The sequence below is a fragment of the Girardinichthys multiradiatus genome, chromosome X (assembly GCF_021462225.1).
Source record: "Girardinichthys multiradiatus isolate DD_20200921_A chromosome X, DD_fGirMul_XY1, whole genome shotgun sequence".
Taxonomy (NCBI): Eukaryota; Metazoa; Chordata; class Actinopteri; order Cyprinodontiformes; family Goodeidae; genus Girardinichthys; species Girardinichthys multiradiatus.
In genome coordinates, this window is record NC_061817.1 from 36,064,408 (window position 1) to 36,090,002 (window position 25,595).

At 40.7% G+C, this 25,595-nt stretch overlaps 1 protein-coding gene and 1 long non-coding RNA gene across 3 annotated transcripts; both read left to right on the forward strand.

Annotated features, from left to right (window-relative positions):
- Positions 1–1,906: 1,906 nt before the first annotated feature.
- On the forward strand, positions 1,907–11,985 carry LOC124863541 (zinc phosphodiesterase ELAC protein 2-like). 2 transcript variants are annotated; one of them, XM_047357958.1, is made up of 24 exons: positions 1,907–2,620; positions 4,064–4,114; positions 4,203–4,273; positions 4,654–4,718; positions 4,797–4,854; positions 4,935–5,003; positions 5,093–5,206; positions 6,644–6,699; positions 6,776–6,834; positions 6,912–6,984; positions 7,066–7,178; positions 7,247–7,345; positions 7,429–7,567; positions 8,728–8,813; positions 8,958–9,079; positions 9,186–9,282; positions 9,386–9,524; positions 9,601–9,639; positions 9,763–9,872; positions 10,411–10,510; positions 10,594–10,714; positions 11,081–11,159; positions 11,321–11,465; positions 11,561–11,985. In XM_047357958.1, exons 1-24 carry the CDS (start codon positions 2,307–2,309, stop codon positions 11,810–11,812), a joined length of 2,571 nt encoding a protein of 856 aa, XP_047213914.1. In that variant the 5' UTR covers positions 1,907–2,306; the 3' UTR covers positions 11,813–11,985. The 2 variants fall into 2 exon arrangements, with proteins under 2 accessions (XP_047213914.1, XP_047213915.1); XM_047357959.1 differs by having other exon boundaries at positions 8,979–9,079.
- Positions 11,986–18,124: 6,139 nt separating this feature from the next.
- Positions 18,125–19,534, forward strand: LOC124863608. The gene is made up of 2 exons (XR_007037167.1): positions 18,125–18,465; positions 18,535–19,534. It is a non-coding gene; the product is annotated as an uncharacterized LOC124863608 (long non-coding RNA).
- The last annotated feature ends 6,061 nt before the right edge of the window (positions 19,535–25,595 follow it).

Consider the following 25,595-nt stretch of genomic DNA (forward strand, 5'->3'; position numbering starts at 1 on the left):
AGAATAATTGTTTCATATTTTTGGAGCACACAAATAGGACCCAGTTCCTATTTAAGCAGTTAAATATTTATTATTTTGCTCTCAAATATCAAGAGTGTTAAACAAAATGGAAATCTGAGTCTGAAACACAGAAAATTGAAATGTGTAAGAGCCTTGGATTATTTCTTTGAGAAAGATTTCTATCTATTTCTCTGTTGTGGATGCTTGTTATCTTGTTTGTTTGTTAATTTTAGGGACAGAAAGAATGACTCAAAAAAATGCTAACCAACAGAAGTAGCTTAGGTCCCCGGGGTCAGGACTCGAACCAGGGACAGCTAGGTCGAGGACCGTAACCTCCATAAATGGGTCGCACTCTCTCCCGCTGCGTCACGCAATATTTGACCACGTTTCTCTGTAGAATTGGTCTACTTAAACTGGTCGGTTTCCAGGCACAAACCCAGCTTTTAAGGTTAGTTTATACATTTTGAATGGGTTTGAAGTGGGAGCTTTGGGAAGGTCATTCTAAAAGCTTGATGTTGGGCTTCTTTATCCATTTCAAACCCATGTTGGATGTGTGTTTGGGAACATTCTCCTGTTGGAACACAAAATTGTGCCTGGATTTCAACCATCTGGTTGTTGCTTGGAGATGAAGTTGAAGAACTTGGAAGCAGACATCCTGCTTAATTTTTTTTACCTCCTTTTTAGCAATGCCCAAAATCATGATAGTGCCACTACCCTGCTTGACAGTTTAATATAGTGTTTTTGTGTTAGAAAGCCTCATCTTATTTGCTCCAAACATGATTCTTGTCATTGTGGCCAAATACCTCCATGTTTGTCCCATTTAACAATACTATTTTTCTCCGGAGTGTGTCTGGCTTGTCCACGTAGGCAAATTTGGAGTAGGGGCTTCTGTATGAGTCAGCACCTTCCCAGTCAAAGTTAGTGTAATTGGCTGTACTGTAGAAAGTGACTTCACGGTTTCCACTTTTTGACAGGTTTTTTCCACTCAATGTGACTGCTGTGGGTCTTCTTCCAGAACTTGGTAAAGTAGTGGCACATCTTACCTAGTTGCTTGAACTGATGCTGTTGGAATCTGCAGTTGTTTAGAAATGGCTCCAAAAAACTTTCTCAGCTTGTGTTAATCTATAATTCTTCTTGCATATCCACTGACATCCTTGGGCTTTTCCATTGCTTCTAGTTTTGGTCAGTCCCAGAAATGTTGTCAAACAGATCCTTTTCATTCAGAGAAACTACTAGCTTCAGTCAGTCATGATTACTAAAGAAGGGAAATGGGCCTTTGCCTTGTCATGTTAAAAGACATTACGCACCACAGATTTGGATGAATGTATGTATAATTTTCAACCTGTTTGGAATAGAAAAAAATCCACAGTTAATCCAAACTTTTAATCTGTGAAAAGTGGATGTAAACATCTGACCAGAAACATCTGTTTTTACACTTCCAATGGAAAAGCACCAGCTTAGGTGCCTATCTCCAGCCTTTAGGTGCCTCAAGTTATTTTTACTTTTCCTGAAAAGTTATATTTTTGGAGATACAAGGTTTTGTCTAATGCATGAAAGGGAGCAGGACAGAACTCAAGCATGCATGGGAAAAACATGCAAACTATGGCTGAAATAAGGTTGAACTATGATCATAAGTAAAAATACTTTGGACACTGTAGACACTGTCTTTTAAGAGTTAATCGTCAGCCATCATATTTGCTGTTGTCAATTATTGTGCCTTCTGTGATGTCAAATGCACATCAAATACACATAAATTGAATTAGTGCTGTTTTTCCTTCAGCGTGAGTTTTAAAAACTGTCAGTGTAAATTTATACTAAAATACTCAGATGTGTTTTGTAGTCGGCGTATATTAGTAAAAACACAGGATAAAAGATGATTAAAAACTTTTTTAATGTCTCGACATTTTTGTATTCAAATAAATCTTAAATCTTATTTAACATAATTTTCAGTAAGAGGTGAAGATATTATAGGATATTACTTGGCGTTTATTTTTCATAAAACAAGATGTTCTATTCCCACCTCCCTTGTGCTTTGATTGGTCCATAGACCTAGCAATAAGTTCCGGCCACCAATCGGCGTTAAGAAGTGGGATCTTGTTGATGACGTTCGTCACTGCATGCCGGAAGAGAGGTCGCATGTGTTGACCAACCTCTACTGCTCCGTGGATGAGGTTTAAAGCCCATGTTGGGTAATAAACAGGTAAAAAAAAACGGCGTAGAAATGTCTAAGGACTGTTAACTGAGATCTTCCGGACTTTAAATACCACTTGTCTCGGATATTTTAATGAGCAGATGCCGTATTTAGCATGAATAGCTTCCATGTGAGGCTCTGTAGGCTGCTGGTTGTGAAAGGCAGAGCTCTATCTGCTGCTGTGACGGTTTCACGCCGTGATTCTTCTCCCCACCGGAGTGTTTTCCACTTTTACCGGTCAATGGCGACCTTTGGGGATCCGTTTCCAGCGAAGAGGCCGCAGAAGCAGACGCTGCGCCGGGTGAAGACCAAGGAGAGCCGCAGCAAGCGGGGAGACGTTCACGGACCGTCCACCGTGTACGTGCAGGTGGTCGGTGCCGGAAGCAGGGACAGCCCTGCGTCGCTTTACGTCTTCTCTGAGTTCAACAGGTAGGCACATCACATAATCTATATTACATAAAAAGCATTTGTTTCAGTTAAAGTACCGTATTATTAAGAAACACTAGCGTTTACCGTTATTAACATAAATTTCAGCAGATTGTAGTTTAACTACAGCCAGTAAACGTCACGTGTTTTTGCCGAGCTTCCTTTGGATTTCAGCGCAATTCTTTCCACATTTTTAGCTTTTCAAGTCCAAAGTAAAATGACTTTAAATGTACAAACATTACAAACAAAAATTCGGTGAGATAGATATGGAGGACCGATCCTACCATAATTAAGAATAAATACAGAAATAAATAAATAAATGACTCAATAAAATATTTTCTGGGCCAAAAATTAGCCAGATATGTAAATTATTGCGCCATTATATGCAAAAAATTAAAACGATTTATTAAATTATTGATCAATTAATCAGATATAAATGTATACATATATTTCTATTTATCCACTTCTTATTTAAACCATTAATTTGACTTGAACTGTAGATTTTTCCTTTATTTAATACAAGTGGATTTCTTGTTTTTATTTTTCCTACCCCTTTTATTTCTTTTAAATTAAAAAGACTGAGACAAAGGGGGCGGTCTTTCGACCAGCGTCACCGCCTCACCTTCTCTCCTATTGGTTAGGGTCACGCTTCTAGGAAGTAGCTGCTGAGCCTCTGCCTGGTTCTGAAAAGGAGCTAGCAAAAACGGCTAACTTAACTTCTGTCATGTTGGTAAAGAAGTCAGGAGCATTGTGGATTTGGTGGTAGATAGCGCTGTTAGTCGGGATAGTTTACTGTATCCTGTTGACTCTAACTGAGAGAATACTTCAGTTTGTCGAAAAAGTAACGTTTTTGGATGTGCTTTCAAAATAAAAGCATCACTCAATGATGGACGTTTCACAAACTACACTAGACCATGTTCTCCTGTCACAGTTATGGTATGACTAGAGATCATCATCACTGGAGAATCTCTCTCATTTGCTTAAGAATATCTTATCCCAGGCTACAAACAGGGTTCATCCTATACAGACTAAATAGTCAGAAATTTCATGAAATTATTCCCCAGATCTGGACAAGTAGGGAAAAATAAAGGAAAGTATGGAAAAATATTTGTATTTCCAGACTTTGGTTTCTGATTGCCTACATGTTCGATCCATCCTTTCATCCATCCACTCCACTATCCATCCATCCATTCATTCCTGTGTTCTTCTGTCCATCCATCCATCCATCGATTTGTTTGACTCGTCCATCCACGTTTGACCATTTAGCTATCTGACCATGGATCCAGCCGTCCAAGCTTCCTTACAAGGACATCCTTTTTGCAAGTTGAACTCATGACCTCAAAGAAATCTAGTGTGTCCTGTCACACACACACACACACACACACACACACACACACACACACAAGAGGAATAAACGCTTTCAAACGTCCCATCTCTGTGCTGCAGGTACCTCTTCAACTGTGGAGAAGGAACCCAGAGACTCATGCAGGAACATAAGTAAGCCACCGCACACCTCCTCTTCATCTCGGCCTGGCTGCTGGGGTACGGTTAACAGCGCTAACATGAAGGTTTTTCACTTTGGCAGGCTGAAGGCTGCTCGGCTGGATAACATCTTGCTGACCCGACTGAGCTGGGAGAATGTTGGAGGTTTATCAGGTCAGAGGCCGATTCTCATCTTAAATCATGGTTGGCATGTCAGATAAGAGGAAGTTTGTTTCAGTCGGGGATGTTGTATATCCCAGCTACAACTTATTTCAGTTTCCAAAGAGTATTTTAAAGTCATTGCCAGAGGTTTTACCTCCTGCTGGCTGTTTACCAGAATGCAAGTTTAAAGTTTAATACAAATTTCAGGTTCATTTTTGTAAAATAATGACAGGGGCTTTGGGTGTAATTCTTCTATATCTCAGATAAAATGCCAGCTTTGCATTTGAAACTGCTTTAACTAGCTGATTTCTGTTTTATATCATAACTTTTTGTAAATTCAAAATGTCTGCCTGTTAATGATGTTTTTATTTTCTGAATATCATGTATTGCAGGGATGATATTAACCTTAAAAGACACCGGCGTGCCCGAGTGTGTGCTTTCTGGACCTCCACAGCTAGTGAGAAGCTAAACATATAAGTTGCAGAGAGCTGCAGGAACATTTTATGCAGAGACTGACTTTTTTTTTATCTTTCAGAGGAACTATCTGCATGCCATCAAGTCCTTTTCTGGCCCTCTGGTAGACATCAAGCTGTGTATGACGACGTTTTTTACTGTAATGTAGTTTTACATCGTGTTTATTGGTGGGATTATTCATGTTTTGATGTCCTCACAGCCGTTCGACCGTACACTGAAGAGATGCACCGAGATGAAACCATGACTGTGTATCAAGTGCCAATATTTGGTAAATTCAAATCATACTTTTCATTCCTTTGGATTTAACTTTGTCTTCCAAATGGCATTCAGATTATTAGCTGACTGTTTATTTTGTAGCCAAGTCAAGGAGCGACAGAGGAAGAAATTCATCCAAGTCTGATAGAAGCAGCCTGGCCCAGAGTTCTCCAAAGAGAGATGGATTTCACCATAACGGCAGAGTAGATGAATCAGGTGAGAAGGCTGCAGTTCAGCTCAGTTAGTTTACATACGTGGAGATGAATGTCTTCTTTTGCCAAGATAGAATGATTACACAATAATTGGTGGCTCAGGTTTGAATTATGGATTTTCTCAAATCCACACAGGATCAGAACTATACACACAGGCCTAAATTATCCATACACCCAAATAACCTTTGCTTAAGTTCCTTAGCAAGTTCACCGTCGACGCAACACATAGAGCCATCTTTAACCACAGACCTGGTTTTCAACAGGGTTGAGGTCAGGCGTTTGGGAAGATTTTTAGCTTGTCCTCATAGTTAGCCTTAGATTTCTGCCGTCCATGTTGATGTAAAACTGGTTTCACTGCAGACCGTGACCCTGGTGTTCGAGCACTTTCCAGGTCATGTAGGCTTGAGCCTTGGTATTTCCTAGGTTGTTCTTCATCATCCTTACCAACTTCCTTTTATCTGAGAGGGACAGTTTGGATTAGATGGTTGGGTGAACTTAGAGATTTCAACTCCCAGTGAATAAGGAGGTTTCTGATGACCCCAGGGGGTCTACATGGTTCATACCGGACCAGCATCTCTGAAATGTATTTTAGTCCAAGACCTTTCAGTGTCTTGTAGACCATCAACAAGATTCTAAATTCTGACCTTAGAGAAACGGGGAGCCAGCGCCGTGATTTAAGACCTGGATTTATATGACCCTGTTACATGGTGTCAGCTCACCGATTGGTTTTATATTATTGAAAACACACAGTTTCAATAATCTGACCTACTGAACATAAAATCATGCAGCAGTTCTTCTATGTTGTGTTTTTAAAGAGAAGTCCCTTGATGCTGCCAATATTTTTATAGATGTCAGCGAGCTTATCTGGTACTAGACTTTATGTGGTTGTTAATTATTTGTGTTTAAATCCATTATGACACCTAGGTTTCTTGCTTGCTCAGTGTCAGTGAGTCTTTGACCTCAGTCTAGTTGAGTACTGATCTCTAACCTTGCATTTTGGGACCGAAAGGAAAGACTTTAAGGTGAAGGAAATTCTGTTCCATTCATTCATGGATGTTCTGGACATACTGGCCTAATGATTGTAGGGGAATGTGGTCATGTGGTAAAACAGAAAAAATGTCAAATGGTTAGAGATGATGTAGTACTGGGGGCTCTATATAGATATTAAATATATTTTATACGTCATTAAATTCCTAATGTTGTATTTGTGTGAAGCTGTTTTATAACACTGCTGTGTAAATAAAGTTTGCTGAAAACCGAGCCTTGAGGAACGCCTCCGCTTTTCCTGTCTTTCAGTTGGTATGTTATGACCAGCTGTGTTGAACCCAGCACTGAGCTCCAGCAATACCAACACAGTTCACACCATCAGACCTTTAGTGTGTGCATAAATGTCCAGATTCTGCTCTGAATTGTTGGGTTACTCTTGTCAAACATCTTTCAGGTGAAAGACGTGTAGCAGCTAGAGATACGTCGCTGGTGATCGCCTTTGTGTGCAAGGTTGGCAGCCATAAAATGAATGTTTTCATGTTTGAGAGTGCAGTCTTTGTTTCTGACTTTCTTCTCCAACCTGTAGCTTCATCCCAAGAAAGGAAACTTCTTGGTTGCTCAAGCCAAAGAGCTCAGACTGCCTGTGTAAGTTGCCATATGTCCCCTTATGTGTTCATTTCTGACCACCTGACCTGATTTCTTCATAAAATGTCTTAATGCAGCGGAACAGCGGCTATTGGTCCTCTCATCACAGCTTTAAAAGATGGAAAAACCATCGTGCATGATGGAAAAGAGGTGCTGCTTGATTCTCTGGCACTCATCAGACTACAGGTCCAAACTTCATCAGCTCCTTCACAGTTTGCTTCTGTCTCACAGATACGACCTGAGCAGGTTTGTACTCCCACTGACCCCGGGCCGGTCTTTATCGTAGTCGAGTGTCCGTCTGAGGAGTTTATCGAAGGTGTTTGTACCAATCAGCCGCTGAGAAGGTAAATATTCAATTATCTGAAGACATTTAAGGACCTAAGAGAGTGTGATAACTTGTTGTCTCTTTCAGATACCAGACTGGAGGGGCAGAGGATTCAGCTGTGCTGGTTGTCCACATGACTCCAGAGTCTGTTCTGGAAACGGATCAGTACAAAGAATGGATGGAGAGGTTTTACATTGCATCATTTTAATACCAGACCTCAATATTTCAAGTGGAGCTAGAATATCTGAGAGTATTCTGGGTTTCTGCAGGTTTCCATCCACAACAGAACACCTGGTCCTCAATGAACAGGTCTGCACAGTCCATAACATCCGAAGTCACAAGATTCAGACTCAGCTCAACATGATTCATCCAGAGATCTTTCCAGAACTTAAAGCCTACAAAGCAAAGGTAATGTTTCTGCATTCATATGGTCCACTGATCTCCTTGACTACTCAGAATGAATCGGTTTGGATAAACTCGAGACGCGAGATGAAACTAAAGCAGTTTTCAAAACCTGAATGAACTTTTAACTAAATGAGGGCGGTAAACGTCAACCTCTCCGTCATAGCAGGGGAGATGGTTTGGGCCAGGGTTCACCTGTCAGGTAGATGTCTTCATATTCCAGGGTTCTCGAACTGTGGTACAGGCTCCTCTCGTTTCAGCTGGGTTTCCTCTAGAGGTTCTCAGAAAGCTAATTATAAATATATAAATAAACTTACCTTACATAACTGTTATGCAGAACTGGTAAGCGCTAAAGGGCAAGAAGTAGAGTTGTTCAGGCGCATTGATCTTTGCTTCAAACAAAATCTACACCAAAGTGCAGTGGAGAATATTTCCAGAACTCCCAGTATAAAATGAAGCTGAAAACCTGAACCAGGAACAAGTACTGAAGGCTATTTGTTTAGCTCTGAATTGGGAAAACCAGTAGCTACTTTAAGGTGTGTATAAAATACGTTGAGCTATATTGATGTTCAGAAACCTTAATCAGCCTCAGAATTGATCAAAAATCAGAGTTTTATTTCTCACACTTCGCCTGAAACATGATTTTAGTTTTTTTTTTTTTTTTTTTTTTTTTTTTGCACTGAGCGATCTTCGTCACAGTCGATGAAGAATCAGGAGGTTTCTGTATATAGTATCAGGATTAGTAACCAAAATCTAGAAATAAAAGAACCAAAAGTCCTTATCTATTAATTAGAAGCTAAATTATTAGAAATGTAAAAAACAAAGGAACTGCTTGCTGATTCTCTAAACCTACCACTGCAGATTAAAAAAGGGATGTTTTAAATCTGATTAGCTAAAAATACTAATTAAACTGATTTTACAACTAAGATTTATTAAGAGCTTATTGGTCTCTAAGGCCTCGTCTTGTTTACTGCTTTGGTTGTTTTTCTGTCACTGTTTCAATCTTTTTGTCAGCATGAAGCAAGTAATCTAGACCAGCTGCATCTAGAAACATTGAAATTAGTTAACAAGAACTCAGTTTTTCATCGGGTTAGGAGTTTTAGTTCCTCAACACATCCCTCCGTTTTTTACACAACTGGATCTAAATTAGCTGATTTGTTTTTCAGCAACCACAGGCTGCTTTGCACGTCCCAAACGTCCGAGCCGAGTGTCTGCTCAAGTTCCAGCTCCGACCCGTCATGGAGTGGCAAAGGTTGGTGTCCTCGACGTCAGTTTGTTTTGTTTCTAAGCTGTTTAACCCGTTTTTACCACTTCTTCACAGCATTGATAAAAACTGCCTGCAAGTATTTCTTGTGGACTGTAATGTTTGTCTTTTTTTTATTGTCTCTAATGTTAGAGACGCCGTTTCCTCCTGCAGCTCGGAGGAGTTTGTGAAAGAAGCTTCCGAGGTTACAAACTTTCTGGAAGAAGTGGAAAAATGCAGGAGAACTTGTTCAGCAGAAGAGCGAGAGCTTTCTGGTCAGTTTAGGGACAGGTTATGTTTTGCACAATGTTATATCATGTTTGAGGAATAATTATTGAGAGAATGTAATTTTAAGCCAAAGCGTTTTGTTTTCCGCTGCAGTTCCAGGTGACAAACACCCAGAGGTGGTCTTTTTAGGAACGGGGTCGGCTCTTCCGATGAAGATCAGAAACGTCAGTGGCACTTTAGTGAACATCAGGTGAATACATCACTGTTATTTCAACTGTAACAGATCAGCTAAATACCTCACAGTTACTGTTTGTTTTTCATAATAACCAATATTTGCTTGTCTCTGCATGAAGTCCGAGTCAGTCCCTGCTGTTGGATTGTGGAGAGGGAACCTTCGGTCAGCTCTGCAGACATTATGGAGATGATGTGGATGACGCTTTATCCAAGATCTCCACTGTCTTCATCTCACACCTGCATGCAGACCATCACACAGTAAGAGGCCTTGCGACACATTGATGTGAACGGTAACAGACCTGTGGTATAATCCAGACTCTAATGCTGGTCATAGGGTCTGATAAAGCTGCTGTACCAGAGACAACGGGCGCTGGTATGTAAACTTTTACTTGTTTAACAAAAAGCATAAGAAGACATAAAACGTGTTTGTTTTTTTTCTGTCATTCAGTGTAACAGGTGCCACAATGTTTATATCACACTGTTATTTTGCCTCCAGGCCAGCTTAGGAAGGCCCTTCAGCCCCATCTACTTGGTGGCTCCAGCTCAGATCATGGCGTGGCTCGGACAGTATCATGATTACTGTGAGGAGATCCTCAGTCATTTCAAGTATGTTGAAATGCAAAAACTCGTAACAGCGCCAGGCTCTGGTGTAGTTCATGCATTGAACCGGAAAAATCCAAAGCTGTTAAATGTGATGTTTCCTGCATGCTTTTGCTCTTTTATCCACAATGAAAGGTTTGCACCATGCAGCCAGCCTGATTTGGCACCACATGCTTCCAGTTCTGTTATTGCTTCAGTCACCCAGAATAGATTCTGAAATGCTAAATATTTTCCCCAGTTATAACATCCATTCATTTCTGAAACACCTAATCATTAAAAACCTTCGACCCTTGTTTGTTCTAGATGGTTTTGGACCTTTTTTCTACTCCTTAAATTTCTCTAAAGTTAGGACGTTTTTTCAGCTGTCCATCCATCAGTTGTCGCTCCATCCATTCATCCATTGTCCTTCTTTCATTACAGCCTCTGGTTTTTTCAGGTTCCATATGTAAAGCTCTAAGCTCTGTAGAAATATCTGTTTGAAGAAGCTTTAAATCCATGCAGGTTATTAAAGCACAGCTTCTCTCTTCTGTTTCTTGTTTTTCAGTCATATCCCCAACAGATTTCTGTGTGATGATGCTGAGGTGTCCAAACCAAAGACTCACTCGTTCATCCAGGCCATGCTGAAAAAGAACAACCTGGAGGAGGTCTGCAGCTGTGTCAGCCTCCTCATCTCGTTTTAAACGTTTTGGGAGGTTTAGACTCACTAAATAATGCTTTTGTGTCTCAGTTCCGGACGTGCGGTGTGCGCCACTGCAAGAATGCCTTCGCCTGCAGCTTTGTGCACCAGTCAGGCTGGAAGCTGGCCTTTTCTGGAGACACCATGCCCTGCGACGCATTCGTAAATATCGGTAAGACGTGCTTGGAGATTAAAGCCCATACGCCAGAGCACAGTTTCAATATTTCAGTGTTTAATAAAAGGTGCAGCTTACCAGCACAGGTTGCTTTGAATCATTTATCAGATATTTCCTAATGCTTGACCTCACTCATGTTGCTCCCAGATTCTTTTATAGGTTCCCATGAGATCATTCCTTATTGATTCTGGCAAAATGGCCTGACTGGATTCTGACCAAGCAGGGCGTTACAGTTCTTGTGCCTGTTTGCTGCCAATGCATTGGATCAGCACATACTGTTGGTTCTTAGTCTTGATTAGGACATGGCTGGTTTCCTCTGGGAAAGGATGGGTCTCATACAGAGTTTATGGGGACTTTTTGCAGGAAAGAATGCAACTTTATTGATCCACGAAGCCACACTGGAGGATGAGCTCGAGGAGGAAGCTGTTGAGAAAAGACACAGGTGAGAGAATCTGACTGAAAGCTACTTTAATGTGATTTACCAAGAAAAATGAAGGGAACTGAGGTTTTTATCGCCATGTTTGCAGATTCTTCTTTCTTTTAATACTTCTTCTCATGGAGTATCTACTCCTTTTTTTGATCGCTCTTTGGGTTTTCTGACAGCACGACCTCGCAGGCCATCGGCATCGGCATGAAGATGAATGCTGACTTCATCATGTTGAACCACTTTAGCCAACGCTACGCCAAGATCCCACTCTTCAGTGAAGACTTCAGTGACAAAGTGGGAATATCCTTCGACCACATGAAAGTAAGACTCAGATACCATATGTACACACACACACACACACACATAAAACAGTCTGAAATGGATTCTGGTTTTAGAAATGACTTCTTGTTTTCCAGATCTGCTTCAGAGACTTTAAAATCCTCCCTAAACTCATTCCTGCACTTAAGACCCTCTTTGCTGAAGAGCTCGAGGAGATGGAGGAGAGAAGAGAGAAGCGGGAGCTGAGAAATCCAAGAGGAAGCTCCAACGAGGTGGTCAGCGAGCAGAAGATGTTCAGAAGGTCCGAGGTTGAAAGAGGAGCAAAGAGAGACCAGGAGGAGGAGACGGTGATGCACAGCATAGACACAAAGAGGCTGAAGACCAGCTGATTCATCCAGAGAAATGGACTTTGCATGAGAGCATACTGAATTAATTTATATTTATAAGAAGTTGAGATTTTTATTTGACAAAACAGAATAAGTTTTCTTGTGATGCCTCCTAAAATGTAAGCTCTGAATTTAGTTTGGTTTTATTGAACAGAATAAAGCAAGTTCACACCAAACTGCTCCATACAGTTTCTACTTGGAGGATTAGAGCTCCACACTCTCTTAACAAGTATCCGTGATGGAGCTGGAAAACAAATCTGGATCTGATGTACAGCTGCAGATAAGTAGCAGTTTGTGAAGTTGAGGTTTAGTGCTGACACTGTTTCTGTTTCGCTGCTTCAGATGAAGGTTGAACACAATGTTCGTTCGTTCGTTCGTCGTCTTCCGCTTATCCAGGACCGGGTCGCAGGGGCAGCAGACTCAGCAGAGACGCCCAGACGTCCCTCTCCTCAGACACCTCCTCCAGTTCCTCCAGGGGGAGCCCAAGGCGTTCCCAGGCCAGCCGAGAGACATAGTCCCTCCAGCGTGTCCTGGGCCGTCCCCTGGGCCTCCTCCCGGTGGGACGTGCCTGGAACACCTCCCGAGGAAGGCGTCCAGGAGGCATCCGGTATAGATGCCCGAGCCACCTCAACTGGCTCCTCTCGATGTGGAGGAGCAGCGGCTCTACTCCGAGCCCCTCCCGGATGGCCGAGCTCCTCACCCTATCTCTAAGGGAGTGCCCGGCCACCCTACGGAGGAAGCTCATTTCAGCCACTTGTATACGGGATCTCGTTCTTTCGGTCATGACCCAAAGTTCATGGCCACACAATGAATCCTTTATTTAACAGTAGAAGCAATGAACGCTTCCAGCACAGAACCTTCATGGGTTAAAAAAGGAAAAGCAGGTGTCTTCCAGGTTGGACCCCATTTTACTGTCAGAATTGTCTGACAGGGTTTCTAGTCTGTTTGGAAAATTATGTAATCAGGTATTTTTCAGAAAGCATAAGTATGAAATAAAGTAGAGTATTAAGTATTGTATTTGTATTTTCTAAATTCCTTCTCATCTGAAAGCAGCATCCTGTTTGTTCTTAGGTCCAATCATCCTCTTCCTTCCAAGACTGCTTTTTCAGGTTCTACATGTAAAACCTGATTCTACCTCAGCATAGAGAAATAAAACCTTCATATGTATACATGCATAGACGTCACCCCAGGATGTATCTGCCCCGATCACTTTTCAGAAACTTATGGACATACTTCCGGTCCAAGCAGTGCGTAAAACCCTGCTGTTTTTTATTTGGGATTGAAACATTTGTCCAGCAGGTGGCGCTCTGAAAGCAGAGGCTAATATACAGAACTAATTCTTTGAACTCGGTTCCGTTTGACGTCCTGTCCTGCCCAAGAACGCAGCTCCTCTTCACTGTGATCAACCTGTTGACTCTTAGTGTCAACAGTATATGTTTGTACAGATTACATGTAATATTAGTAAAGTAAGACACATTTAAGCTAAAATGTAGAGGCTTTTTATCCTTAAATCAATCAGTTAAAGGTATGGATACTTCCTCTGACTTCCACTGACGCATGCGCACTGGGAAGCGCACCCAACGCTATTTTAACATTTAGAGGAGCGCAGATGAAGCTGGAGGAGGGGTTTCGTTTGCTAGATAAGCTAATAAAATATCCTTACAAGACATAAATATTAAAATTAAGTTTATTATTTTTTTTAAAATGACCAAACAGCGTAGAGAAACTACTTTTTCTTTGTTATTTTTCTTTTTAGAACATGTTTTTCTGCCAGTCTGATTTTAACAAAGTGCATAAAGATCCACTTTAAACGATTCTATATAAACTATTTTCTCCTCTGTTTGCTGTCTAATAATTGTATGTGTTTGGAGCACCATTATAACAACACCAGAGTTGCTAGTTTATATTTGTATTAAACAAAACAAATTGAACAAAATGTATGCTTTTCAATACACAGTTAAGTCCAAATTTATTCATACCCCTGGCAGATTTAAAGTAATCTTTTAATTTGATCTAAATGTTTCATCTGGAAGTAACATTAATGTCCTGCGATGGACTGGCGACCTGTCCAGGGTGTACCCTGCCTCTTGCCCATAGACTGCTGGAGATAGGCACCAGCTCCCCCGCGACCCACTATGGAATAAGCAGTAGAAAATGACTGACTGACTGACTGTTTCATCTGGAAGTAACATTAATGTTTTATAGCGGTCAAGATTCAGGCCTAGCCTTGAATCTGATAGAAAATCTGTGAAGGCGGCTAAAGATTAGGGTGATGGCAAGGAGACCTTTCAACCTCAAGACCTGGAGCTGATTACCAGAGATGAATCATCCAAACTCAAGTGGAAACATGCGCCAAACTGGCCAGCAATTATAAAAAGCATTTTCCAAACAATATGTTTCAATTTATTATCAAGAAAGATATTAATAATTTTCAAGGTGCAATACATTTATTTATAAAATCTTAATGAAAAATAGAAAGCTCTTTTATTTAGGTGATACTCCTGTACCATTATTATTTTATGTTTCTCTTTCAGTCATAAACAGACTGCGGCATATAATTCTGCCAGGGGTATGAATAATTTTGGGGATAACTGTATATACTGAAATATATCAGATGGAAATGTAACAAGGACTCTCTTCACTCTTCTATTTAAGCATTTAGGAGCTAAAATTATATATTTTCAAATATTCTTTATTTAAAGAAATTCCAACATCTGTTTGTAAATCCCTCTCTGTTTCTCTACGATCAATTTTCACAGAGATTCCTTATATTCCAAACATCAAAGGATCCGTTTGAGGTTCTTGAAAATCAGGAAGAGATCAGGAAATAAATATCAAATTTTATAGATTGTCAAGGCAGATGAATTGATTTTCATGATTTTAAAATTTAAAAAGCTTTCATATAATCTGTCAGGGAATTACCTTTAAGGTGGTGTTTTAAAATAATCCAGCTCTGGCAGCTCTGTTTCATACTATACTATTCTAATTTTCAGCTATGTTTTAGAAAATGCAAAAAACCTTAAAGATGTAATACGTTCATATGTTTGAAACTTTTCACACCTCACACAGCAGCCCTATAAATACGCCCAGCAGAGGGCGACATTGCTTCACTGATAATCAGACTTTTCAAGTCCCGCACTTTCTTTTCATTGGGAAGAATTATTCATGGCTGAAAACCATCAGGTTTGTAAAGATAAATCTTTTCTGTGATGTTTAATAGAAGTATGAGAGCCTTTTCTTTCACTGTTGCATTAGAAATAAACTGTTTCATGTAACCTTTATATTTTTCAGTTTTCCAACACAGAAAGATGAATGAAGCATCTCAGTCTATAAAAGCTGTCTAACGTGCAATACCTTGGAAGCTGCAGAGATGTTGTAGGCCGAGACCTGCCACTCAAACAGTCCTGTGCTGAAATATGTAGGGGGACTCTGCAGCATCAAAGCTGTGTCTTTCCAAACAAATTGTCAATCCAGAGTACATCTCTACTGCTGCTCTTTCACAGTAGAAATAAATAAAAAATGTTCTTATTCTTGCAGACAGAGAGCAACTCCAAGCAAAGGATTTCACAGGGATGTTTATTTTATGCCGCGTTTCAGGCTTCAGCAGGAGCTAATGCTGAATGGACTGACGTTTTTTCCACAGTTCATTCTGACATAAAACAGACAAACTGAGACTTTGATGCCTCAGGAAATGAAAAAAAATAACTCAACAAACATTGAGAGCCACCATCCACAAATGGAGAAAACATGGACAAGTGATAAACCTTGTCAGGGGGGTTTGGTCTACCAAAATTACCTTAACTGTCTTGATCCTGGGTGTTAGGTTTTGTTTGTGTTCTCACCGATCTTCATATCAGTGTACGAAGGTGTCCGTGTTTCTGAGTGCGACTGGGTGAATGTAGCTATAGTGTTGGATGCTATGAATGGCCAGTAGGACTAAAAAGCAAGATATAATTTCAGTCCATTTACCATTTCTCACCATTTCCCTATTGTTTATTAAAGTTATATAGTTCTTGCCATTTCAGTTCATTTCACTGTTTTCATTATTGCTGGTAAGGTCTTGCCATACAAGTTCACTTCTTTAGGATAGTCTCTTAGTTGTTTCTTGTGTTCTGCTCCCTGTGTATTCTAATTTATTCCCTTATGTTTTTATCTGTCTTTCCCACTTGTTTTAGTTCAGCTCCCTCTGTGTTAATCAGTCTCTATCCCTCAGTCACCCTGCTTACATTCTACCTCAGCTGCTCCTCATTTCCTCTGATTAGCTCATCTGGTTCCTTTGTCTTTGTCCTTTGTCTTCCACCCCTGCCTCAGTATTTAGGTCCTGACTTCTCATTGTTCATTGCCATTTAACTACCTTGTACTCAATGTTTCTGTAAATGCCGCCTGTTTCTCTGCCCGTGCTCTATGTTCTGGTCTTATTGTGCCACACCATTTATGTTTTTTCTGTTTTAATATTAAAGAACTCTTTTCCCAGTCCATATCTGCACCTGGGTCCTTCTCAAAACCAACAGTCATGACATCAAGAACACATTGACGACTCATCCAGGATGTCACAGAATTCTATTATTGTTATATTATTTTGTTATGAAATGCTGTGTTAGTTTTACACTAAATATAAGATATTATACCTACAGTCAAACATAGTGGTAGTAGTGGGATGGCCTTGGGCTGCTTTGCCGCTTCAGTACCTGAAAAACATTGTTATTCATGGAACCATGAACTGTGCTCTCTACCAGAAATTCCTGAAGGAGAAGGTCCTGCCATCAGTTTGCAACCTTTACTGTCTGTCTTTCCCTTAATGCACTGTAAAGCACTTTGGATCGTTTTTATGAATGGTGCTACATAAATAAACCTGGCTTGCATTGCCTTAAACTTAAGTGCACTTGCGTCATGTAACAAGCCAATAATCTACAGCATACCAGCATGTCCTCCTCTGATGGGCTCAAAAATCAAAATGACGTAAATTTGACTGAGCTCATGTGTTATGACCTTAAACAGACTGTTTATGCTTAAAACCCACCCAATGTGGCTAAATTAAAACAATTCTGCAAAGAAGAGTAGGCCAAAATTCCTCCACAGCTACACTGAAGACTGATTGCTAGTTATTGCAAACACTTGATGCTGTTAAAGGTGACACAGCAAGATATTTGGTTTAGTGGGCAATGACTTTTTCACAGGATGTTTTGGATATGTTGTTTTCTTAATGAATGAAAGGATCATTTGAAAACAGCTATTTTGTATTTACTGAGGTTACATTTGCCTGATACCAAAATAAGTTTGATGATCCGAAACATTTTCAGTGTGATATCACTTTTAAATGCTAACAAAAAAATTATTAAATGTAGCATTCACTCCTTGCTTTTATGCAAGGTGGGATATTTTTGTACATTTCTTTGCTTCTCATGTTCAATTATGCCCCCAAATCCTCTTGGCCGTTCTCAGTCTATCTAATTTCATCTCTGAGAACCCTTCAGTCCACTTCACAAATGAGGAAGAGCCATTAAACTTGGCTGTAAAACGTTTGAAAACTATTACCGAAGCTGCCTCATGCTCAGGAGTGTCATCTCATACCCTCAGTAACTCCCTGATTCTGTTTCCTAATTTGTGCTGTGGGGATATTGGTTGTTTTCTTACTTTAATAGGCCAAGCAGAGGAGTAATGGTCATACTTCCTATTGTTGCCTTGTTCCCTTCTTATTCCTACTTCATTATTCGTTCTACAGCAACAAAAAAAGAAAAAGGGCCAAGTCTCCCTTCATCGCTGGTTGACCGTATATTCTTTCTTCCTCTCTATTGCTTTATCAATGTGGGGGTTGGGGAAAGAGGGCGAATCTCCCAGGGAAAAAGAATCTAGACCAAAGCTTCCTGAGCGCCGACCTTATAATTAAATTGGCAGATTAAATTCTCTCTTATTGTGTAGGATTTAATGAATATTCACTTGCCTTCAGCTCGTCCGGGTGATGTGAGCTTTGCTTTAGTTATCATGGTGACCTCATCAGCATGCAGGTCTTCCTCTGCTCATCAGTTCAGCACAAAGCAAAGACCTTTCGACTTAATTGATCTGCAGTGTGGTGAAACTTTAATTCAGTGTATCTGGATTTCTGAAAGTATATGTGCAGTAATTGTAGCATGTTGATTATAGTGATTACTGGCTTTGTTAGGGCTTGGGAGTGTCGTGCTGTGTTGGTCCACCAGAGGTCGTCCTTGAGCCACAGTATGTTCCTGCAACATGTGTTTCTGATCGACGGCTGATTGTGTGTGCCTGGGTGGAATATTTAGGAGGCAGCCGCCAGTCCTTTGATGCCTGAGTGTTTTGCCCATGTGGTAATCTTCAAGCCAGAGTAACCATACCGGTTTGTCTGTACTAAGTACTTACCCTGTGTTTGTTTTTTCCTGCTTCCCTACTAGTACCTGTGAGGTGTGGGCAGATTCCGTGCAACGCTGGACCTCGACTACCCGGACTTCATTCTGACAGTTTGTGATTTTGGATTTTCTGTACTCGACTGTTGGCTTGGCTCCTGGACCCAACTAAGACCCTATCCCTGTGAGTACTCTGACCAGCCATGGATCGTTCCTTGCTGGACCACTTTTCTGGATTGACAGACTCCTTGCCCCATTGGAAGGCCCCACTCCAGTTCTGTAACAACCAGAGACGAAGTAAGCAAGTTTGGACCTTTTTGAGATATCTGAAGGTTGTCCTAATTTAACCAGCGCTTCTCCCTCTAGAGATCCCGAGAAGCCTGCAATCCTGCCTCTACTTTCCTGACCGGAGTTCCGGTGTAACCTTAAACAAGACCAGTAAAATAAACCTTCTAACCTCCTTTGTTCTCCTGAGTGTGGTTGCATGTGGGTTAAACAAATCTTTAAAGAAATGACAGAATACTCAGGCCAACAAGACCCAGCAGACCCGCTCGGGAGATAAGTATCCGATCAACATCAGCTAATTCAGTCGCATGACTCCATGCTCAGGTCTCTACATGATCAACTTGTAATTTCCAATCAGTGTCTGGAGCAAATGGCTGGACAGATGCAGGGGCTCCTACAAAATTTGCAGCCTAGTTCAAGTTCGACTTCCCCTCCACCTGGCGGTGCTATTGCACCTCTGGTTTCTCAGTCTACAACCTTTCGTGACATCACTACCCCCAACCCGGAGAAGTTCTCTGGTGAGGTGGGTTGTGGCGGCTTCCTGCTGCAATGTTTTTTAGTTTTCAGTCGATCTCCCCACTCCTTTCCCCAGGAAGAAGCTAAAATCTTGTTCATTTTGGGCCTGCACACTGGAAAAGCTTTAAAATTTGGCTGAAGCAAGATTTCAGGACCCTTCCAGTTTCGGTTGCACACACAAGGAATTTATTGATGAGTTCCGATTAACTTTTTCTGAAGAGTCGGATCGATCAGGCTTATCCCCTGGCTATGGAGTCTAAAACATTTGTTTTGCACACTGGCTGCAGCATCTGGCTGGGACAACAGTGCTTTCAAGGCAGCATTTTTTTTCAAGCCCTAAACAAGTCCTTAAAGGATGAATTGGCCACACGGGATGAGCCTGAGTCGCTCAATGATTTTATAGCCTTAGCAGTAAGAATTGATAACCGACTCAGGGAGAGAAGAAGGTTTCGGACAGATGGGTCATCGGTTGGGAGCGGTGCTAACACTACTGCACTAAGACCACTCAACCCACGTTAATCTCTGCCTTTATTTCCCCCTGAATATTTCCTGGCTTGTCTTTGGACTGTGGGAGGAAGCCGGAGTACCCGGTGAGACAAAGACATGCCTGTTAGGTTAATTGGTCTCTCTAAATTGCCCTTAGGTGTATGAATGAGTGTGTGCATGGTTGTTTGTGTGTTGCCCTGCGATGGACTGGCGACCTGTCCAGGGTGTACCCCGCCTCTCGCCCATAGACTGCTAGAGATAGGCACCAGCTCCCCCGCGACCCACTATGGAATAAGCGGTAGAAAATGACTGACTGACTATTTCCTGGCTTCTTGCCCGGTACGACCAAAAGATCGGGTCCGTCAGAAGAAACGGAGAGTGTGACGGACCAAACCACTTTGCCTAAATATCCCCGTCTAGTTCTTCCAGCCAAGATTCTGTTGCAAAACTCCTCCTATGATCTTACAGCCCTCATTGACCCTGGTTGTGAATGGGACCTTATTGACAGGGTGCTGGTGGATCAGAACCAAGGAACTCACCATGCCTCTTAGAGCCACGGCCTTAGATGGGAAGGAGCTGCCCCTGAATTATGCATCAAACCAGACCCATAAAACTAGTCCTCTCAGGTAACCACCGGGAAACTATTTCCTATGTTTTCCCCATCTCACACTCCTCTATTGTTCTGGGTTTCAGTTGGCTGAAGTTGCATAATCCCCACTTAGACTGGACTAAGTCCAGCATTCTTTCCTGGTCCTAATATTGTCTCTCCACTTGTTCAGTCCGCTGTTTCCCCAACTTCCGTGCCGGCATCACTCGAGGAGGCCGATGGTTAGTGTCTCGCAAAAAGCTTCTGATAATTTGTGGTCCTTAGCAGCTGATAATTTTTTTTTTTTTTTTTTTTTTAAGTGACATGACCCCAAACAGAGATCAAGGTTGATCTCTTGTTTTAAAAAAATGTGAAAACTTCATATCCATCTCAATGCCTTTCTATTGTCTTTCCCTGACTCCCACAATGAGATTAGTAACAGATTAGTAGAAAAAGGGTAAATAAGAAGGAAACCATAGCTGCACAACCACGATGGGTTCATCTGTAAAACCAGTGGTTTTATTTGTGTTGCTGGCATTTGTTGGGTTATCTTAATGGTAAAAAAAAAAAATCAAGTTGAACCAATTTTTTTTTATTTTTATGTTTTTGTGTGCTGCATTTATTAACATATTGATACATCTATTGAGTTATTTACCTATTAACTTTTACTGTCCTCTGTAGGTACCACCCAGGGGAGCTGAAAAAGAAAAGGGGACAGGGGGAGGAGAACTGCAGATATTTTGGGTAACTGCTTTCATGCCATTATGGCTGTCACTTTGATGGTTAGGCGTTTATTAGGCTTGTCTAGCGGTTGCCCTGATCCTTTCCACAGTGGCAGCTCATATGTAATGTCATTTCCACTATGTGAATATGATTATATTGTGTGACAGACAGAGGAGGGCAGTAAGCAAGGGCAGGTACACACAAACAGGGAGGAGGCCACACATAATGAGGAGAAGAAGAAGAAGTCCCACCTGCAAGAACATCGATGCTGACAGCAACAAGATTTAGGAGTTCAGGCCAGAAAAATGGAGCCAGTATCATCAGGGAGAATATGAACTGATTTCTCCTGCAGCAGAAGTGCTCACTAAGTTTGATACAAAGAACGGACAGTCTGAGTTTGTGCCCGGACTGCACACCAGTTCAATACACTCAAGGCTAAAAGACTAAATTAAAATCAGGACTTGGAAAGGTTGAGGCTGTCTAAACCTGAACATCAAGTAAAAATAGCAAGAATGTCTCAAAATACGAAGTCAGGCTGAGACTTTTAAGGATGAGAGAGCTATTTGCAAGCTGAAAGGTGGTAATTTTGCTGACATAAGCATTTGATTACACAGTGCAGGAATGGTACTACTGGGACCAAGAAAAAAAGAAATCTTAACTCTGCAGGTTATCAAAAAAGAAAGTCAAAGATGACATCTGTTAACCAGCTTGTTTGGGAAGAGGACTGCAGAGAATTTTAATCATACAAACCAGAGGGAAAATATCCAGGGATGCTGCGGGTAAGAAGTAATGTTCTGCTCAATAAAGACCACCATTAAACATTTTCCACTAACGTGCTTCTAGCCAGGTGTTGCTATAACTCTTCACAGCCTCACTGTCCTGATAATATTAGCAGCATATCTGGGATCATTTTGAAATTAATTTTGATAATTAATAATCACTAATATTAAATCAAAACTAATATTGAGAGCTAAACATGTAGGTTTTGTGGATAGATAGATAGATAGATAGATAGATGTGAGCTCCTAAGGGCAATTTAAAGAGACCAAATTTCATGCAGAAAGACCCCTGGCCTGAAGGTGAACCCAGGACCTTCTTGCTGTAAGGCAACAGTGCTACCAACTGCACCACCATGCAGCCCAGGAAAATATATTTATTTTGTGAAACTTTATTTGGATTTGCTTATTTTCATTTGGGGAAAATACATTTTACATTCAGAATGCTTTTCATTCATAACTTCAGTAATAAATCCTTGTTTTGGGACAGTGTTGGATCAAACATCTTTCAAAATAATCTTGTTGGTTTTGCTTTTTTAAAAGCTTCATTGATGCAGCAGTGGGTTTTTGATAAATATCGTAGCTTGCTAAAATTACTGAGGCTTTAACAATGTGAATCAAACTAGAAAACCCTTTAAAAATGACCTCTAAACAAATGGTAAATCATTTATGTTTGTGGTAATCTTATGTGCTGCTGATTTTGCAGATTTACTACACAACATCCACTCTGGTCAATGCAGCTGAGCCTAAAGGAAAACCCAAAGTTGAATGAGCATTGAAAGTTCCCACATAAATCACACTGTGTTATGAGTGGGAAAAGCTCGGGCAAACTTGAGCAACTGTGTGAACGCAAAAGAAAATAAACCATTTATCACCTCTAACTGCACCACTGAAGCATGCAGTTGGGGAAATTGAGGAGGTGGGCCCAGGAGTGCTTTGTCACCAAAACAACTCCAAGATTTCGGCACAGGAGCTCTCTGAAATGAGGTGCAGGAAAAAGTTCAGATGAATTAAAGCATGAGAGTAGTGAAAGAATGTAGGTGAAAATCATATAAAAATGCTCGTTTTCTGTTGTGTTTTTCTAGTTTACTCTAGCAGCAGGTTTGGGTTTACATCTTATAGTGCTTCTTTAAGAGGCCAATTTGCAACACCATGTTATAGGTTTAAATTAAAATGTCACACGAAAGCATAAGAAGATATTTTCTGGAGGAAACATTGTTTAAATAAACTTTTCCTTTATTATAAATTCTACATTCTCCTTAAACTTTCCTTTCTCCCATCTGCCTTAAAAAACAGAGAGAAGTCAGCATCTTTCTCTGTGCACTCATTTCCCCAGGATGTATCTAAGAGATCAGAAGCTGCTGCAGATTTATGGCTCCTTAGTCTTGACTTGTGACCAATCTGATTCAGCAGATAATTGCTGAGTGTGAGTTATCAACTGGACAACCAAGGTGCCTTGATTTATCACCCAAATTCTTAGGTTAACTTCATCTGGCAACCTGTCAGCACAGGCAGGAACAGGAAAGAGACCAAGGGGAGTGCATTTCACACTGTAGCTCTGCAAAAAAATCTGCTGGCAGAGAAAGTTGCTCTGCTCTCAGTGGTTTTAAGACAATTAAGGTCTGTTCGCACCAGACATTTACATGCATAATGCAGTTTTAGTTACAAGCGGAGAACTTTAAGTATTAACCAGGGGTAAAAATCTCTCACTCTATGCAAATAGACTACTTCTCACCATAGGGTGTCACAAACACCATCAGCTATAAATAAGATATATTACAAATCAAATATTAACACGGCTCAGTTTCACCTCATTATCACTCATTATAAACAATGATTTATCTTTGGTCATAAGACCCAAGTCTATGAGGAAGGAAGAACTCTTTGCCCTCAATATAATATTGGGTTCCTCAACTGATTCTCCATTAGACTGAAGTGCTGTCAGTCAAAAGAAAAACTAACGATTATTATTTTTTTTTTCTCTTTTTTCTGTGTCCTGTCTGGCAGTGTAGCAAAGAGATTGAATTGAATTGAATTGAATTGAAAATTGAATTTACTTTCACAAGTGGAGCGTTACGGCTTTTGCTATGATGCTCCGCTTGATATATGTCTATATAGAGATATATAGCTATAAATATACATACACATTTTTATTAATATTAGAAAGTGTTTGTGTTTTTTTTATGCAATGGAGACAGAAGCAAAAGAGAAAACAATAAAAAAGAAAGGGAGAGAGGTGGGGCATAAAGTTATAAGGGAGAGAAGTAGATAAGAATAGAGGAGACAGAAGGAGAATACAAGATAACACCTGAGAAGACTGCTTCTACACCTGTGGAAGAAAAAAAGAAAACCACAGGGACTAAAAGATTATTTTAAACCTATATCTGCCAGGGGTATGACTAACTTTGGGCGTCACTGTAAATGTGATGATTGAAACCTGATTCTAATTTCACTAGCAACACTGCCAGTCCAGTTGAATAAAAAATCAGTTAAATAGAGCCTGAATGGCAAGATGAAGTAGGGTAAAAGATCTAATAAAAAGCAACAGCACACATCCTGCCCTGATTTAAAGAAATCCCACAACAGCCTCTGGGCTGCTTCTCTGATTAATGCTCTCCTTGTCCAGCCTGTCAGTTTAGGTGGACGTCCATCTCTTGTTAGGTCTGCAGTTGATCCACCCTCTTTCCATGTTCAGATGATGGACTGAACAGAGCCCTGTGAAATGTTCAAAGCTTGGGATATTGTTTTAGAACCAAAACCTGCTTTAAACTTCCTCCCTGACCTGTCTGCTTTGTTCCTTGGTCTTCATGTTGCTGGTTGTTCTTTAATGTTCTCTAAGAATCCTCTGAGGCCTTCAGTGAACAGCTGCATTGATACTAACGTTTATTACATACAGGTGGCTCTTTCTACTAATAAGCTGACGTATGACTGCAATCGGTAGCAATAGATTTTGTTTAGGGGTATCAGGGTACAAAGGGCTGAATACAAATGCATGCCACACTTCTCTGATGTTTACTTGTAAAAAGTTCTGAAAATCATGTGTTTTTCTTGCACTTCAGAATTACACAGGACTTTGTCACATAAAGTCCAAACAACATATATGGACATTTGTGATTGTTTTGAATTCAAGGGGTATGAATATTTCTACAAGGTGTATCTAAAAGTTCACCTTTGGCTTGACGAGACATTTAAAGATGCTCTGCAGGATCTTTTGAATGTGTTTGTGGGCAGATTGAGCCTGAAATACATTCAGGCACCAATATAACTGTAGGTAACACTGCATATAGTCATTTACGTACTCACATATAACAATCAACTACTGCATTTCTGATTAGATTTGTTGTGTTGCCTTTTAGGTCATATTCATGTTAAAAAGGTTTGTATATATCCTGTTTTCTGTTTAATTAATCCTTTGATACACCTTTAACATAATGATGTCTGTGTGGCCCATGCTGTCTGTAGACCTTCTGTGCGGTGAGCAGTTTGCTTCCCAGCTCCACCAGATACCAGCCCAGTCTTTGAGGCTTCCCCTGACGCCACACTGTATGAATGGTCATACATACAATGTAGGCGGAGAGCGTGCTAATGTCCATCATGCTGCAGCCACAACTGCGTAAACACAGTCAGGGTCTGTTTTGGTACAGTAACTTTAAAAGCTGGGAAACGTCTTGTATTTTCTTCATTTCTAAGCTGTGCAGGGGCACCAATGTAGATGTGCGTTTCACATAGTTTACATCAAAAATGTTGTGCTCCTTTGAATGCTTGCACAAAATTTGCTATATAAATAGATGATATGGAAAAGGTGCTACTTGAAAGCTACCATTACTTTTATACATTCTGCCATAGGGTAATGCAATGTGGATGCTGTAGACACATGCACACACACTTATGCATCCATTTACTCAAACACACCTACTCACAAGCTAACCACCTCTAAGCTTCTGTGGAGGATGATTTGGAGCAATTGTCCACGACAGGCGATGGGCAACGGTGGTGTCTTGCCTGCTGATGGTGTTCAGAGGGCTCTGTGACGCTGATTGTATGGCAGTCTTGAT

Excerpts from the sequence above, each read along its gene's own strand:
- LOC124863541 (XM_047357958.1), top strand. The coding sequence starts at position 2,307 with ATGAATAGCTTCCATGTGAGGCTCTGTAGGCTGCTGGTTGTGAAAGGC. Across the intron at positions 2,621-4,063 it reads GTCTTCTCTGAGTTCAACAG|GTACCTCTTCAACTGTGGAG; the intron begins GTAGGCACATCA and ends TCTGTGCTGCAG. Across the intron at positions 10,715-11,080 it reads CGACGCATTCGTAAATATCG|GAAAGAATGCAACTTTATTG; the intron begins GTAAGACGTGCT and ends GACTTTTTGCAG.